General features: G+C 43.4%; 1 protein-coding gene across 1 annotated transcript; it reads left to right on the top strand.

Annotated features, from left to right (window-relative positions):
• The first annotated feature begins 312 nt into the window (after positions 1–312).
• On the top strand, positions 313–5,185 carry LOC120055335 (lymphocyte expansion molecule-like). Its single transcript, XM_039003210.1, has 7 exons — positions 313–358; positions 652–725; positions 964–1,134; positions 1,527–1,646; positions 1,898–2,041; positions 3,895–4,038; positions 4,991–5,185. Exons 1-7 carry the CDS (start codon positions 313–315, stop codon positions 5,183–5,185), a joined length of 894 nt encoding a protein of 297 aa, XP_038859138.1.
• The last annotated feature ends 13,673 nt before the right edge of the window (positions 5,186–18,858 follow it).

Raw genomic sequence — 18,858 nt, 5'->3', positions numbered from 1 at the left:
CAGCTAGACGTGGGTCCACCCAGTCCGCACAAAAACATCAGGAATGTAAATGTAGGTGAATATGAACCTGAATATGAACTGCAGTCGGCAAGTAGTATACCGGTGCTCAATTGAGAGATAGTGGGAACCTGCAGAATATGCGAGCATGTGTAAAATACGTTTTTATACTTAAATAGCCATTTCATACGAATACATTGTTAGATTATTTATTTAATTTACTTATGAACCCATGTCTAGTATAGCCAACTATAATACAACAATTGACAAGCTTATGCTGGCTTACATTATGGATCCAGATAACGACTTAATTACATGTCACATGACGTCAGAGTTGGCATTGACGTCACTTCTGGGACAGGTAAAGAATAGCCATCTGACATTTGCTGTAATTGATTGGGATATGCCTGGGAATAGGTTATGATCAAAGATGAGCAACAAAAAGTTCACAGGGGCTCCATTTGGAACACAGTCTGCAAGGTTCTTTGTTTCTAATATTTCCATGAAATTACCCCTATGAAACATAACAGTCAATAATGATTGTAAACATCTCTTGTAAATATCTATTATAGCATTGTAGGTCTATAGCATCAAATAAATAACAATCATAAACTCTTTCAATCTTCTTTTTCTCAATAAGGTTTGATGTTTCAGGAGTCTACCCATCCAAAAAGAAGATTGGCACGTTCACAGAAATCAACCACTGCAAGAGACTGATAAGTGACTTGGTAAATAAAAGCACATTACAGTATCTCATTCGATTTGATGTGATTTTCAAAACAATTTACTTGGAAGATACAGTATGTGTCAAGGCTTTGCATGACTCTCCTCCTAAATGTGTGTGTGTGCAATCCATGTTTTGAGCTGAACTAACAAACTACAACTGAAATAATAAAGTAATATTTTATTTTCTATTCAATTCTATTTTATTCCACTCCTGTTTGTGTATCTCTCTGTCTGTGTCAGGAGCGTAAACTGAGTCCAGGTCGGTATGAGGTGGACACAGGGGACTTCAGCCCTCAGGTAGTCCAGAGCAGGGCCAGGGGACCAGGGTGGAAGAGGGGTCAGGAGATGGCCCAGCAGGCTCAGATGCCCCACCTGCTGTATAGAGACACATGGTTGACCAACCGCCTACTGGTGAGGGAGCAGCATCCATCATAATGATGATGACTTGTATCCGTTAGGAAATTATTTCTGTCTCATACAGCATCTATCACTTCACGACATCACAGAACTGACACTGAAATAGACCCTGTTATTTTTGTTTGGTCTGTCATGTTGTCCTATATAGATGCATTGATGCTTCTGTAATGAGGGCAACAGTTTAGGGACTTTTCAGCTCCAGTCCAAGCCAGTATGAAGGCTAATTATATTTTGATTCTGTACACAAATGTAGCTGTGTGAAATTAATATTACAACCAAACAATCAATGGAATGTGTTATATAATGTGATCTAAACTGATGAAACATAATAATTATATTGGTGGAAGGTTCCAGTGTAACTAATGCTAAGCTGTTCCACAACCTAGAGAAGCAGGGTAGGCCCAGGGAGGTATGACATCCAGGACTTCACAGAGCTCTGTAAGAAGCCTTACAGTGTGAGAGGAGTGTGTGACAGCAGGGAGGAGAGGTTTAAAGACTTCATGAAGGTAATGCAGTAACCCGTCACTAGAGGGAGACAAATACTCACATACCGATACTCACATACAAGTAAGTCACTGTGGTACTAGAACATTGGTCAAGTGCTTTACGGTAACCCAGACTAGACTATTAAGGAGCGAGCAGCAGCACAGTGGCATGTAAAAAATCCCTAGAAGGAAGAAAAGGTTTCCTTTTTCTCCACTGGGTAGAAGATAATTGATTAATGGTATTATTGTAATTTCTCCTTGTCATGTGACAGAAGCAAACTACTCCAGGCCCAGGGGCTTATGGGAAGGGGGGCATCCCGTCTGGGCTGCTGGATGAGAGGAGGAGGAAGCCGATTGGCTCCTGTCCCATGATGGACTTCAGTGCTGGAGTGGAACGCTTCCCAGACCTCATAGTGGTGAGTTTGTAGTCCTTAAATGTGAATGTGATTTTTTGCTGTGTATATATTGGAGAAAAGATCAGATGTATCAGATATACCAATACAGTTGAAGTCGGAAGTTTACATACACCTTAGCCAAATACATTTAAACTCAGTTTTTCACAATTGACATTTAATCCTAGTAAAACGTCCCTGTTTTAGTTCAGTTAGTATCACCACTTTATTTTAAGAATGTGAAATGTTAGAATAATAGTAGAGAGAATGATTTATTTCAGATTTGAAACTTTCATCACATTCCCAGTGGGTCAGAAGTGTACATACACTCAATTAGTATTTGGTAGCATTGCCTTTAAATTGTTTAACTTGGGTCAAACGTTTCAGGTAGCCTTCCACAAGCTTCCCACAATAAGTTGGGTGAATTTTGTCCCATTCCTCCTGACAGAGCTGGTGTAACTGAGTCAGGTTTGTAGGCCTCCTTGCTCGCACACGCTTTTCCAGTTCTGCCCACACATTTTCTATAGGGTTGAGGTCAGGGCTTTGTGATGGCCACTCCAATATCTTGACTTTGTTGTCCTTAAGCCATTTTGCCACAACTTTGGAAGTATGCTTGGGGTCATTGTCCATTTGGAAGAACCATTTGCAACCAAGCTTTAACTTCCTGACTGATGTCTTGAGATGTTGCTTCAATATATCCACATAATTTTCCTGCCTCATGATGCCATCTATTTTGTGAAGTGCACCAGTCCCTCCTGCAGCAAAGCACCCCCACAACATGATGCTGCCCCGTGCTCCATGCTTCACGGTTGGGATGGTGTTCTTCGGCTTGCAAGCCTCCCCCTTCTTCCTCCAAACATAACGATGGTCATTACGGCCAAACAGTTCTATTATTGTTTCATCAGACCAGAGGACATTTCTCCAAAAAGTACGATCTTTGTCCCCTTGTGCAGTTGCAAACCGCAGTTTGGCTTTTTTATGGCGGTTTTGGAGCAGTGCCTTCTTCCTTGCTGAGCAGCCTTTCAGGTTATGTCGATATAGGACTCGTTTTACTGTGGATATAGATACTTTTGTACCTGTTTCCTCCAGCATCTTCACAAGGTCCTTTGCTGTTGTTCTGGGATTGATTTGCACTTTTCCCACCAAAGTACGTTTATCTCTAGGAGACAGAACGCGTCTCCTTCCTGAGCGGTATGACGGCTGCGTGGTCCCATGGTGTTTATACTTGCGTACTATTGTTGGTACAGATGAACGTGGTACCTTCAGGCGTTTGGAAATTGCTCCCAAGGATGAACCAGACTTGTGGTGGTCTACACATTTTTTTCTGAGGGCTTGGCTGATTTATTTAGATTTTCCCATGATGTCAAGCAAAGAGGCACTGAGTTTGAAGGTATGCCTTGAGATACATCCACAGGTACACCTCCAATTGACTCAAATTATGTCAGTTAGCCTATCAGAATCTTCTAAAGCAATGACATCATTTTCTGGAATTTTCCAAGCTGTTTAAAGGCACAGTCAACTTAGTGTATGTAAACTTCTGACCCACTGGAATTGTGATACAGTGAAATAATCTGTCTGTAAACAATTGTTGAAAAATGACTTGTGTCATGCACAAAGTAGATGTCCTAACCGACTTGCCAAAACTATAGTTTGTTAACAAGACATTTGTGGAGTGGTTGAAAAACGAGTTTTAATGACTCCAACCTAAGTGTATGTAAACTTCCGACTTCAACTGTATAGGGGAAACGGAATATATGAATGAACAAGGTTTATTGGGGGAATAAGGGGGACATTTCGTTTTTCACCAGCAGCAACACAGACAGAGACAACACAGACAGATGCTTATGGGTGTTTGATGTTTTCTTCTCTGTGTTCAGGACTCTGGTCTGTGTCCTGGTACCTACAACTTACCGACCTTCACTGAGGTGCTTCTCAGTCGCCACATCAGCAAACGAGGACCCTACGACCTCTTCACTGGCCGACGAGACAAGCCAATCACCTGTGGATATTTTGCTGCCCCGGTAACTAGGCCCTTCAATTAGATTTGATCTCAATTAGAATAACCTGTATAAAAGGTTAAATAAAAATATATATTTATGAACAATTATAAGAATAACATATTCAAAAGGGTGAAGGGAGCGCCATTGAGTGTTGTTAAGAGAGCTGTTAAAGTGCATGTAGAGGAATTGCCAGACGAATTGGAGAATTGATATCTCATGATCCTCTGTGAAGATTGATAATTGATATCTCATGGTATGTCATCATGATCCTCTGTGAAGATTGATAATTGATATCTCATGGTATGTCATCATGATCCTCTGTGAAGATTGATAATTGATATCTCATGGTATGTCATCATGATCCTCTGTGAAGATTGAGAATTGATATCTCATGGTATGTCATCATGATTCTCTGTGAAGATTGAGAATTGATATCTCATGGTATGTCATCATGATCCTCTGTGAAGATTGAGAATTGATATCTCATGGTATGTCATCATGATCCTCTGTGAAGATTGAGAATTGATATCTCATGGTATGTCATCATGATCCTCTGTGAAGATTGAGAATTGATATCTCATGGTATGTCATCATGATCCTCTGTGAAGATTGAGAATTGATATCTCATGGTATGTCATCATGATCCTCTGCGAAGATTGAGAATTGATATCTCATGGTATGTCATCATGATCCTCTGTGAAGATTGAGAATTGATATCTCATGGTATGTCATCATGATCCTCTGTGAAGATTGAGAATTGATCCATTCCATCGTGAACTCATTAAATTATCATTTTTCATACTACATTATGTTTCATAATTGTCTTTCTATTGTGATAAGCAGTTGAAAAGGAAACTACATGTTTGATGTGTATTTCAACCTAAAACCCTGCTTGAATGTTGCTTGCCTTGAGGACATCCCTTCACATGCTATTTCTGAATAATTGGGTTATTTTGCCTCCTTCCTGCCCTAGAAAAAAGCCAATCTGAATCTGGCTATGGTCGCCAAGCCAGCAAAGGTCTTATGTGAGGACGTTCTGCGACCAGAGAAAAGACACCACGGCAAGTTTGGCACCCTAGAGCAGTACCCTTCCCTCCCTACAGAACGCATCTACCTGGGTTCCCTGCCTCAGTACCCACGGCCAGCGGTCAGTACAGCCCTGTCATAGTCTACTCATTCCACAATGTAAACACATTGATATAGCGTATTGTAGACTAACGTAGTTAAAATATCAAGTAGCTAACAAGTGATCATATCCATGCAATTAGAGTAATATTCAGAATATGTTCCTGCTCTTTTAGCAGCATGGATGTAGTAATCAGATGTAGTTAGCTGGCTCGTCTCCAGTCTTATACCTCAAACTCACATCAAACAATAACAGCAGAGACACTCTGGTCATGGATTCTATGAAGATGTTTGTCTGCCCAAAGTGGAGAACCGCAACCCTCCTCCCTTCCTCTCCTCCTCTCCTCGTATCACCCTGAGGGCCGAGAGGCTGATGCAGGGGAACTATGTGAGTGATGTTGACATCATCAATCTTCATCTTGCTTTTACTTTTCTTTTTCTTAAACGGACCAAATAGACCTGTTTTAAGTTGAGGAAAGACCTTAAATCTTATCTTGACACCCACTTCTCTTCACCTCAACCAGACCACAGTGGGAGTGGGACGTTACAACCTGGCTAAGAAGCGAACGAGGAAAACTCTGAAGAAAAACGTTAACGCTGGCTATCGCTACGTCTTCAAGTCCCGCATGCCCAGATATCTACATGACCTGCACAAGGACAACTTCAACCAGTAGGATCAACCTTTCTTCTGAGGGCTTAGTTTTATGTTGTGGCTGGCAAGAAGTTACTTAATACTGATGTGTATTATTTATGAAACTCAGATACATTCACAAGATCATTTATAGCTTAAGTTCACATCAGCTTAGTAACAATGTGATGGGAAAGCTACAGTAATACAGTGCCTTCAGAAATTATTCACACCCCTTGACTTTTTCCACATTTTAAATTAAGATTTTGTGTCACTGGCCTACATACAATACCCCATAATGTCAAACTGGAATGAAAAGCTGAAATGTCTAGAGTCAATAAATATTTAAGCCCTTTTTTATGGCAAGCTTAAATTCAAGAGTAAAACATTGCTTAACAAGTCACATAAGTTGCATGGACTCACTCTGTGTGCAATAATACTGTTTAATATGATTTTTGAATGACTACCTCATCTCGGTACCCCACACATACAATTATCTGTACGGTTCCTCAGTCGAGCAGTGAATTTCAAACATAGGTTGAACCACAAAGACCAGGTAGGTTTTCCAAAGCCTTGCAAAGAAAGGCAGATGGTAGATGGGTAAAAAATATATATATATCCCTTTGAGCATGGTGAAGTTATTAATTACATTTTGGATGGTGTATCAATACACCCAGTCACTACAAAGATACAGGCGGTCCTTCCTAACTCAGTTGCCGGAGAGGAAGAAAACCGCTCAGGGATTTTACCATGACGCCAATTGTTACGTTCCTGACCTGTTTTCTGTTAGTTTTTGTATGTGTTAGTTGGTCAGGACGTGAGTTTGGGTGGGCAGTCTATGTTTTCTGTTTTTATGTTGGTTAATGGGTACCTAATATGGTTCTCAATTAGAGGCAGGTGGTTTTCATCTCCTCTGATTGAGAATCATATTAAGGTAGGTGGTGTCACATTGTTTGTTGGTGGGTGGATGTCTCCTGTGTCTGTGTTTGTCGCGCCACACGGGACTGTCTCGGTTTGTTTGTACGTTCGTTCTTTTATGTAGTCAGTTTTCCTGTTCATGCGTTCTTCGTGTTTCATGTAAGTTCGTCGTCCAGGTCTGTCTACGTCGTTTATTGTTTTGTAGTTTGTTAAAGTGTTGTCGTGTTTTTCCGTTTTGTAAATAGATATTATGTCGAATTCAAACGCTGCATTTTGGTTCAATCCCTGCTCCTCCTCTTCGGATGAAGAGGAGGAGGAACGCCGTTACAGAACCACCCACCGATCCAGAACCAAGCAGCGTGAGTTCGAGCAGTGGACATGGGAGGACGTGTTAAATGGAAAAGGTTGCTACACATGGGAGGAGATCCGAGCTGGAAGAGATCGCCTTCCATGGGAACAGCTGGAGGCGATTAGGAGAGCGGAGGCAACGGGAGAGAGAGACCGGATTTATGAAGGTACGCGGCTAGCACGGAAGTCCGTGAAGAAACCCCAAACATTTCTTGGGGGGGGGCTAAGAGGTAGTGGGCCAAGGGCAGGTAGGAGACCTGCGCCCACTTCCCAGGCTAACCGTGGAGAGCGGGAGTACGGGCAGACGCCGTGTTACGCAGTAGAGCGCACGGTGTCTCCTGTACGTGTGCATAGCCCGGTGCGGGTTATTCCACCTCCCCACACTGGTAGGGCTAGATTGGGCATTGAGCCAGGTGCCATGATGCCGGCTCAACGCGTCTGGTCTCCAGTGCGTCTCCTCGGGCCGGCTTACATGGCACCAGCCTTACGCATGGTGTCCCCGGTTCGCCTACATAGCCCGGTGCGGGTTATTCCACCTCCCCGCACTGGTCGGGCTACGGGGAGCATTCAACCAGGTAAGGTTGGGCAGGCTCAATGCTCAAGGGAGCCAGTACGCTTGCACGGTCCGGTATTTCCGGCGCTACCTACCCGCCCCAGCCCAGTACCACCAGTGCCTACACCACGCACCAGGCTTCCAGTGCGTTTTCAGAGCCCTGTTCCTCCTCCACGCACTCTTCCTATGGTGCGTGTCTCCAGCCCAGTGCCTCCAGTTCCGGCACCACGCACTAAGCCTCCTGTGCGTCTCCAGAGCCCTGTACACACTGTTCCTTCTCCCCGTACTCGTCCTGATGTGCGTGCCCTCAGCCCGGTGCCACCAGTGCCGGTACCACGCACCAGGCAAATAGTACGCTTTGAGAGTCCAGTGTGCCCTGTCCCTGCTCCCCGCACTAGCATGAAGGTGCGTGTCCTTAGCCCGGTGCCTCCAGTTCCGGCACCACGCACCAGGCCTACAGTGCGCCTCATCCGGCCAGAGCCATCCGTCTCCCTAGCGTCATCTGAGCCATCCGTCTCCCCAGCGCCATCTGAGCCATCCGTCTCCCCAGCGCTATCTGAGCCATCCGTCTGCCCAGTGCCGTCTGAGCCATCCGTCTGTCCCGAGCCATTAGAGCCGCCCGTCTGTCCCGAGCCGTCAGAGCCGTTAGTCAGTCAGGAGCCGCTAGAGCCATTCGTCAGTCAGGATCTGCCAGAGCCGCCAACCAGACAGGATCTGCCAGAGCCGCCAACCAGACAGGATCTGCCAGAGCCGCCAACCAGACAGGATCTGCCAGAGCCGCCAACCAGACAGGATCTGCCAGAGCCGCCAACCAGACAGGATCTGCCAGAGCCGCCAACCAGACAGGATCTGCCAGAGCCGTCAGCGAGCCATGAGCGTCCAGAGCCGTCAGCCAGCCATGAGCGTCCAGAGCCGTCAGCCAGCCATGAGCGTCCAGAGCCGTCAGCCAGCCATGAGCGTCCAGAGCCGTCAGCCAGCCATGAGCGTCCAGAGCCGTCAGCCAGCCATGAGCGTCCAGAGCCGTCAGCCAGCCATGAGCGTCCAGAGCCGTCAGCTAGTCATGAGCGTCCAGAGCTGCCATGTATCCAGAACTGCCACTCAGTCCAGAGCTGTCTCTCTGTCCGGAGCTGCCCTTCAGTCCGGAGTTGCCCCTCTATCCTGAGCTACCTCTCTATCCTGAGCTACCTCTCTATCTTGAGCTACCTCTCTATCCTGACCTACCTCTCTGTCCTGAGCTACCTTGTCCCGGAGCTGTCCCTTATTTTTGTGTTGCCTCTTATATTAGGTGGGTGGAATAGGATGGTGGTCATTCTGAGGGGAAGAAGTAAGCTGGGATTGACTATGGTGGGGTGGGGACCTCGCCCAGAGCCTGAGCCACCACCGTGGTCAGATGCCCACCCTGACCCTCCCCTAGACTTTGTGCTGGTGCGCCCGGAGTTCGCACCTTAAGGGGGGGGTTATGTTACGTTCCTGACCTGTTTTCTGTTAGTTTTTGTATGTGTTAGTTGGTCAGGACGTGAGTTTGGGTGGGCAGTCTATGTTTTCTGTTTTTATGTTGGTTAATGGGTACCTAATATGGTTCTCAATTAGAGGCAGGTGGTTTTCATCTCCTCTGATTGAGAATCATATTAAGGTAGGTGGTGTCACATTGTTTGTTGGTGGGTGGATGTCTCCTGTGTCTGTGTTTGTCGCGCCACACGGGACTGTCTCGGTTTGTTTGTACGTTCGTTCTTTTATGTAGTCAGTTTTCCTGTTCATGCGTTCTTCGTGTTTCATGTAAGTTCGTCGTCCAGGTCTGTCTACGTCGTTTATTGTTTTGTAGTTTGTTAAAGTGTTGTCGTGTTTTTCCGTTTTGTAAATAAATATTATGTCGAATTCAAACGCTGCATTTTGGTTCAATCCCTGCTCCTCCTCTTCGGATGAAGAGGAGGAGGAACGCCGTTACACCAATGGTGACTTTAAAACAGTTACAGAGTTTAATGGCTGTGATAGGAGAAAACTGAGGATGGATCAACAACATTGTAGTTACTCCACAATACTAACCTACATGACAGAGTGAAAATATGGAAGCCTGTACAGAGTAAAAATATTCCGAAACATGCATCCTTTTTGCAAATGTGGCAAATTAATGAATTGTATGTCCTGAATACAAAGTGTTATATTTGGGGAAAATCCAACACAACACAGAGTACCACTCTTCATATTTTCAAGCATGGTGGTGGCTGCATCATGTTATGGGTATGCAAAATCCTAGAGGAAAACCTGTTTCAGTCTGCTTTCAAACAGACAGTGGGAGACAAATTCACCTTTCAACAGGACAATAACCTAAAAACAAGGCCAAATATACATTGGAGTTGTTTACCAAGACAACAATGTTCCTGAGTGGCCTAGTTACAGTTTTGACTTAAATCAGCTTGAAAATCTATGGCAAGACCTGAAAATGGCTGTCTAGTAATGACTAACAACCAAATTGACTAAATAATGTGCAAATATTGTACAATCCAGGTGTGCGAAAGCTCTTAGAGACTTACGCAGAAAGACTCACAGCTGTAATCACTGCAAAATGTGATTCTAACATGTATTGACTCAGCGGTGTGAATACTTACATAAATTATATATTTCTGTATTTCATTTTCAATAAATTTGCTAAAAAAATCTAAAAACATGTTTTCACTTTGTCATGATGGGGTATTGTGTGTAGATTGGTGAGAGAAGTATTATAACTTTGTATACTTATTTGTTGACCTTTGGATCACGGATCACACCACACTCGACATCATCTGTGACCAGTAGATCCATGCTGACACATGTTAAATCCCAATTTGATTTTCCAGGGAGAGGCTGAACCCCATCAACATTCCCCCACATAGGATGCCCTACTATCGGCCGCCAGATGAGGTTTCGGCCGTTGCAGCTCTACACTCCTCAGGTTGAGAAAAGACTTAAGCACCAGCTCAACCTTGAACACAACGCCAACATACACACACACTTTTGAGAAAATAAAATGAAAGATCCTGTAACCTGATTCAAAGTTACTTGTTATGTGTGAAGAAGGTCTGTAGAGGGCAGTATTAGTTCATGACCTTCACTGCTTGGGAAACCAAGGAAATCACAGTCCAATCAGAGATAGAAGTGTTTGTACGTTTGTATTCCATGTCAAGCCTTAAATATGAAACATGTTTTGCCCTTCACTGTCAGAGTTGGCTTATAGCAGTCTCTCTGATTTGATATGAGGAAAACATAAGTTAGATCACTACTTGCAGTTGCACAGCAACGCGTTGACACAACATTTCCTCAAAGATTGAGAGGTTAGTCAAGAGTAGAGTTAGTGAATATAAAAATGAGGTTACTAATGCCACAGGGGATAGTAAAATATTAGTCTCCAGGTGAATGCTTTCAGGGTGGTGTCTGATGACCTGAGGGTCAGCATTACATGAGGTAGGCTGTCCATTCAAATTTGGCTTTGAAAGTGTTATGTTGATTTTTTACAACTCCGGCTTCTGCCTTCCAGTTTCAGGGAAATCGTTAAATTAAACAAACAGCAGAAATGTGGTCTAGATGTGGATGTCATTGAAGGCCACCATTATAAGCAGATTAGGCTTTACTACAGCTGTCAGTGAAATTAGCTGTGATTTATTATTTATGAATCATAAAATGGGTGTGTGGGTTATTTGTGGAGTAACCCTGGTTTTCTGCCAAACCAGTTGAGGCATGAAGTATTGAAGGTCGCTGAGAAGTGGATATAAAACCACAACCAGAGAGACTCACACCAGTAGGGAGAGGATCTGTTTGTCCTAGACCTGACTGGACCAGAGCAGGACACACACACACACACATCTATGTTTGTTCAAATAGATAGAGGAACATATATTTCAGTCCATGTCCTGTTGAGTCCATGATGATGATGATGTCAAAGCGTGGCATATGGGTTTGCATGCGGCGAGTCGGGGGTCAGAATAACACGGTGTTACAAACGAGGCCACTGGGCCAGGGAGGAAATCCTCCTGGGTCACATGATTTGTGGAAGGGCCTCGACTAGCAAACAAAAACCAGTTGGGTTGGGTGGGGAGCTTTATGGACTTTTATTGCACAATTACGCAAGAAAACACTCAACGAACTCAACAGGCAGTTTACTTTTCTTGAAGAAAATATAAACACTCAAGTGTTGAGGTCTCAACATATCCATGTCAGAAAATACACTATCCACAAGGAATTTGAGAATTGCTCAAATTCTCCTCAGGGGAAGTTTGGTACACAGCTTTAACTGACAGAGAATGGGAAAAGAGGGGGAAATCAGCAAAAGGAAAAGCATTGTTCATAGATAGCTCTGCCTCATGCATATTTATTTACATGGCCCAGGCCAGGACCATACAGCTGGTTTCAGTTAGGAGCCTACAGAGAGATGAAGTGATAGTAAAACTTAATGGATCGTATGTGTAGAGAGAACCTCTCTCAGATTTGTAATTGTGTTGCATTTTGGGTGTTTATGCTTTATAATACCATAAAGAGCAGTGGAGCCAGTTGATAGACAAACAAAATAATTGAGAGGACAATGGAGACTGAAGAAGAAGAAGACATTGTGATACAGTGAATTTTAAGTGAAATAATCGGTCTGTAAACAATTGTTGGAAAAATTACTTGTGTCGTGCACAAAGTAGATGTCCTAACCGACTTGCCAAAACTATAGTTTGTTAACAAGAAATATGTGGAGTGGTTGAAAAACGAGTTTTAATGACTCCAACCAAAGTGTATGTACATTTCTGACTTCAACTGTATAGGGGAAACAGAATATATGAATGAATGAACAAGGTTTATTGGGGGAATAAAGGGGACATTTTGTTTTTCACCAGCAGCAACACAGACAGAGACAACACAGACAGATGCTTATGGGTGTTTGATGTTTTCTTCTCTGTGTTCAGGACTCTGGTCTGTGTCCTGGTACCTACAACTTACCGACCTTCATTGAGGTGCTTCTCAGTCGCCACATCAGCAAATGAGGACCCTACGACCTCTTCACTGGAGACTGAAGAAGAAGAAGACATGCACATGTAAATATTTACAGTGGATCATACCCAGGAAGTACTCAAGTCCTACTGAATCTCTAACAAGACATGAGAGCAAGTGCAACAGGGAAAACATTAAGCCAAGAATTACCCCAAAATGGTCATCCCGTCAGCTATTTCCTACAACTTTAATGTTTGCCTTCCATCTATTCTAGACCTTCTGATGCCATCTGATGGACATAAAGACATACATCTATAATGGCCATGCTCCTCTAAAGCACCCATCATTCAGATAGATGACACCGTCAACGGATTCCTTTTGCATCAGTGTTGTTGGTTAACTAGAAGGACCGCAACCAGAGAGACGGTACGTCTGATCAGCTGCCTGATAGGGGCCACATTAAGGGCCATACATACAGATTCTAATCACATTAACATTCCTGAATAAATAACCCCAGGGAATGTTACTCTGGAGACAATCAGCAGGATTTTCCTTTTAATGCCCAGAAGAGAATAATGAGTAGGATGGGATACCTCCAGTACAGTCCACAGCCCCAGATTAGGAGCTAGGACCAGGGGTGAATTCCACGAGGGAAAATGTTCACAACACTGCAGATAGAAATGTAACAAATAGAGTCAACTCATGATGTCCTATTGTTCTTCACAGACAACCATATACAGTGCATTTGGAAAGTATCCACATTTTGTTATATTACAGCCTTATTCTAAAATGTCTCAAATAATTTTTTTCCTCATCAATCTACACACAATAACCCATAATGACAAGGGAAAACAGGTTTTTTGAAATTTTGGTAAATGTATTAAAAATAAAAAACAGAAATACCTTATTTACATAAGTATTCAGACCCTTTGCTATGATACTCGAAATTGAGCACAGGTGAATCATGCTTCCATTGATCATCCTTGAGATGTTTCTACAACTTGATTGGAGGCCATCTGTGGTAAATTCAATTGTGGACATGATTTGGAAAGGTACACACCTGTCTATATAAGGTCTCACAGTTGACAGTGCATGTCAGAGCAAATACCAAGCCTTGAGATCGAAGGAATTGTACGTAGAGCTCCGAGACAGGATTGTGTAGAGGCACAGATCTGGGGATCTGTGTCTCTGCAGCATTGAAGGTCCCCAAGACAACAGTGGCCTCCATCAATCATAAATGGAACAAGTTTGGAACCCCCAAGACTCTTCCAAGAGCTGGCCCGCCCGGCCAAACTGGGGGAGAAGGGCCAAGGTCAGGGAGGTGACCAAGAACCCGATGGTCACTCTGACAGAGGTCCAGACTTCGTCTGTGGAGATGGGAGAACCTTCCAGAAGGACAACCATCGCTGCAGCACTCCACCAATCAGGCTTTTATGGTAGAGCGGCCAGACGGAAGCTACACCTCAGTAAAAGGCACATGACCCGCTTGGAGTTTGCCAAAAGGTACTTAACTTCTTATGGCTGCAGGGGCAGTATTGAGTAGCTTGGAGGAAAGGTGCACAGAGGTGCCCAGAGTAAACGGCCTGCTCCTCAGTCATAGTTACTAATATATGCATATTATTATTAGTATTGGATAGAAAACACTCTGAAGTTTCTAAAACGGTTTGAATTATGTCTGTGAGTATAAAAAAACTCATATGGCAGGCAAAAACCTGAGAAGAAATCCAACCAGGAAGTGAGAAATCTGAGGTTGGTCGATTTTCAACTCATCGCCTCTTGAAAACACTGTAGGATATGGATCTGTTTGGACACTTCCTACGGCTTCCACTAGACGTCAACAGTCTGTAGAACGTTGAAGGAAGCTTCTACTGTGATGTTGAGCCAGATGGGAGCTGTTTGAGTCAGTGGTCTGGCAGAGAGCCAGGTCCTGGTCACGCGCATTCCACATGATATCGACTTGCGTTCCATTACTTCTGTAGACACAAAGGAATTCTCCGGTTGGAACGTTATTGGATATTTATGATAACAACATCCTAAAGATTGATTCTATACTTAGTTTGACAAGTTTATTCGACCTGTAATATAACTTTTTTAAGTTTTTGTCCGACGTTCGCCTGGACCTGCACGAGCGTTTGGATATGTGTACTAAACGCGCTAACAAAAGTAGCTACTTGGACATAAATTATGGACATTACCGAACAAAACGAAAATTTCTTGTGGGAGTCCTGGGAGTGCATTCCGACGAAGATCAGCAAAGGTAAGTGAAGATTTATAATGCTTTTTATGAGTTTTGTTGACTGCACAATTTGTCGGGTAACTGTATGGCTTACTTTTGTGGCTGAACACTGTTCGCAGATTATTGAATATTGTGCTTTTTCCGTAAAGATTTTTGAAATCTGACACAGCGGTTGCATTAAGAACAAGTGTATCTTTAATTCTATGTAAAACATGTATCTTTCATCAAAGTTTATGATGAGTATTTATGTTATTTGACGTGGCTCTCTGCAATTTCTCCGGATATTTTGGAGGCATTTCTGAACATGGCGCCAATGTAAACTGAGGTTTTTGGATATAAATATGAACTTAATCAAAAAAACATATATGTATTGTGTAACATGAAGTCCTATGAGTGTCATCTGATGAAGATCATCAAAGGTTAGTGATTCATTTTATCTCTATTTCTGCTTTTTGTGACTCCTGTCTTTGGCTGGAAAAATAGCTGTGTTTTTCTGTGATTTTGCGGTGACCTAACGTAATCGTTTGTGGTGCTTTCGCTGAAAAGCCTATTTGAAATCGGACACTTTGGTGGGATTAACAACAAGATTACCTTTAAAATGGTATAAGATACATGTATGTTTGAGTAATTTTAATTCTGAGATTTCTGTTGTTTGAATTTGGCGCCCTGCACTTTCACTGGCTGTTGTCATATCATCCCGTTAACGGGATTGCAGCCATAAGAAGTTAAACAAGATTCTCTGGTCTGATGAAACCAAGATTGAACTCTTTGGCCTGAATGCTAAGCGTCACGTCTGGAGGAAACCTGGCACCATCCTTACGGTGAAGCATGGTGGTGGCAGCATCATGCTTTGTGGATATTTTTCAGCGGCAGGGACTGGGACACTAAGTCAGGATCGAGGGAAAGATGAACGGAGCAAAGTACAGAGAGATCCTTGATGAAAACCTGCTCCAGAGCCCTTGGGACCTGAGAATGGGCCGAAGGTTCACCTTCCAACAGGACAACAACCCTATGCGCACAGCCAAGACAACGCAGGCGTGGCTTCGAGATAAGTCTCTGAATGTCCTTGAATGGTCCAGCCAGAGCCCGGACTTGAACCCGATCAAACATCTCTGGAGAGACCTGAAAATAGCTGTGCAGCAATAGTCCCCATGAAACCTGAAAGAGCTTGAGTGGATCTGCAGAGAAGAATGGGAGAAACTTCCCAAATACAGGTGTGCCAAGCTTGTAGCGTCATACCCAAGAAGACTCGAGGCTGTCATCGCTCCCAAAGGTGCTTCAACAAAGTACTGAGTAAAGGGTTTGAATACCTGTGATATTTCCGTTTTTTTTTTTTATACATTTGCAAACATTTCTAAAAACCTGTTTTTGCTTTGTAATTATGGGGTATTATGTGTAGATTGATGAGGAAACGTAACGAAAGTCAAGGGGTCTGAATACTTTCCGAATGCACTCTATGTTCTACACAACACATCTGAATGTTCTGTAACATTGCACTCTCCTGAACAGGCCCCAGGTCTCTCAGCGCTGCATGCCACAGCCAGGACCAGCCAGATGGTTCTCTCTCTCTCTTGCATTTTGGACTCTGTGTCCCTGGATAAACATTGTTAGCTAATCACCATAATATAGCAGGACACAGAGGGTAAGAAGATCCCTATTTTCTCTGGACCGTTAGAAAATATCATTAGCAAACCCCTGCAATTCGAGATCTTTGTTTCTCCATTTTCTGATGGAGAAATGTTGTTATTGCCAAAAGTTCTGAAAACTCTGCCATGTTCCATTTGACATGCAGAGGAGAGTGTTGGCAGAATTCTTCTAGATCTGCTAGTATAGATTGGTTCTCCAGCTTGGTTCTCCAGCTTGGTCCAATCTAGATAGGGGGACATCTCTCTTCTTTCAGCAGCCAAATCCACCCATCTTCCTGTCAATCACACATTCCTGGTGGTGCAGGTCAGTGTCATGGGACCACTCGTGTTTCATAGAGGAGCTGAATGATGATCAGATGAAATATGGCTGTAAATTATTGGTTTTTCCCCTTACGCCTTCGGAAGTTAGTGTGTTTGAGTTTTTCAATAATTTATAATACTCCAAGGGTTCATCACCTAGGGAGCGGTGTTACCGCTCACTGAATGATCCTGCAGTGAAACGTGAATGAGGTCAAATACCTCTGGGCGTTCCCAAGAAAAACCAATGTTTCAGATGAGAATGAGAGTGGTACCTGAAACTAAAAGTAAACCAAACACTGGGGATTTTTTCTCTTTGCTATTTTTTCCTTTTCCTTTCCAATTTGTCTGTCTCTTGTCTCTTGTCTCTTGCTTCACCCCTCCCTCTGCTCTGGTTTCGGGTTCAAAACACGAGGGGACAAACCAAGGCTCATGGTCTCCAAATGTTTAGCGTCTACCAGTCATCATTACACAGTCGAGGATGTTGTTTCGAAGTTTCTCAACCTACGGCTCAGACTTTTCTAACATCCAAAGCGTGTATGGAATTATGCACCTGTTATTGTTTTACTCTCCTTTAGTTTTCTCCTTCGTTAAAGAAGTTCCCCCATAACGTTCCAAAGAAACCCATACAGACATATCGTGAGTTGTGTAACCGGTGTCACTGACAACACACACCAGTCTTTCTATGTCAGATGCTGTATGTAGGCTACATATGTGGGATGGGTGACTGGCATGGTTAGTTAAACCCACCAGTGAAGCGACATACGTATGTAACAGTCCCTGCTGTCAGTGGCAGTGAATGGCGGGCCAGTACCAGGTGACCATATGGAGAACATCAGAGTATGCTTTTTGATGAAGTCAATGTTTGTGTTCAGTCAGCAATATATTCTTCTTGGCTGCTTCCCATGGGGCTCCTTCACACACGCACATGGAGGTCATTTGTTCAAATTCTTTGGCAAGAAAAATAAATGAGGGGGGGAAAAGGCCTTGGGATTCGGGGTTGGAAGTCGACTAAAGGGGCTGGGAGGGGATTTCTGTCTCTGGAAGAGGGAGGGGGTGGGGTAAGTGGGATGGGACGGGGGGTACTGTGTGAAACACAGAAAATCCCCTGTCAAAGATCGAAATGTCACAATGTAATTAGCTGTTACTGTACAGAACCAGTAAAAAGTTTGGACACACCTACTCATTCAAGGGATTTTCTTTGTTTTTAATATTTTCTACATTGTAGAATAATAGTGAAGACATCAAAACTATGAAATAACACATATGGAATCATGTACTAACCAAAAAAGTGTTAAACAAATACAAATATATTTTATATTCTAGATTCTTCAAAGTACCCACTGTTATGTTCCCCAGTTTCTGTGTTGTGGTTTTGTATGTGTGTGTTTCAGGATGGCTTCCGGAAATTCCCCCCAAGCAGCTGATTGGTCGGCCACATCGATGATTGGAGAGCTGACCCCGCCCCCTCGTCAGGATACAGCTGTATCCCATTAGACTCCTTCTTCCCATTAGACTCCTTCTATATAAGCCAGTGTTCTGTTGCTCAGAAGAGAGCTGAGGGTTATATCATGTGTTGGTTGTTAAGAGAGAATTGGTATGTCATATGTTGGTTGCTGAGAGATATATGATTAGTGTGTCCTGTGTTGGTTGTTAAGAGAGAATTGGGATGTACTATGTTAGTTGTTGCTGAGAGAGCTATTGGTTCTGTGTTAGTTTGTTGCTCAGTCAGATAGAGCCTATTTTATGTCCTGTGTTTCTCAGGTTTTTTTTGTAAAATTGTTTGTAATATTCTGTTTCATTTGTTCCCAGGGGGGAAGGCACCAAGAGGCCCACGGGCATACATAACCCGTAGTATTTACTGTCTATACACACTAGGTAAGACCTGGGCGGACCACACCCTGTATTTTGGTTAGAGCACCAGGTGGTGGTAAGTAGTGGGTAGGCAGGTAAGGTAGGAGAGGGGGCTTTGACATTTACTTTCTTTGCTTTGGTTCCATCCAGCCCCTTTTCCCCAAATGTACAGTGTGAAGGAAGCAATAAATTCCTAGTAAATGGTCAATTCTCTGCCTTTTGTCATCCTTACTCGCACCTACAGTCCCATACCTCTTTCACTCCACGGGGAGTTGAGTTGTAGCAGGGTGTT

The sequence above is a fragment of the Salvelinus namaycush genome, chromosome 11 (genome assembly GCF_016432855.1).
Source record: "Salvelinus namaycush isolate Seneca chromosome 11, SaNama_1.0, whole genome shotgun sequence".
NCBI classification, from domain to species: Eukaryota; Metazoa; Chordata; class Actinopteri; order Salmoniformes; family Salmonidae; genus Salvelinus; species Salvelinus namaycush.
The sequence above is the reverse complement of the archived record's forward strand: the minus strand, read 5'-3'. Positions and strand labels throughout refer to the sequence as shown.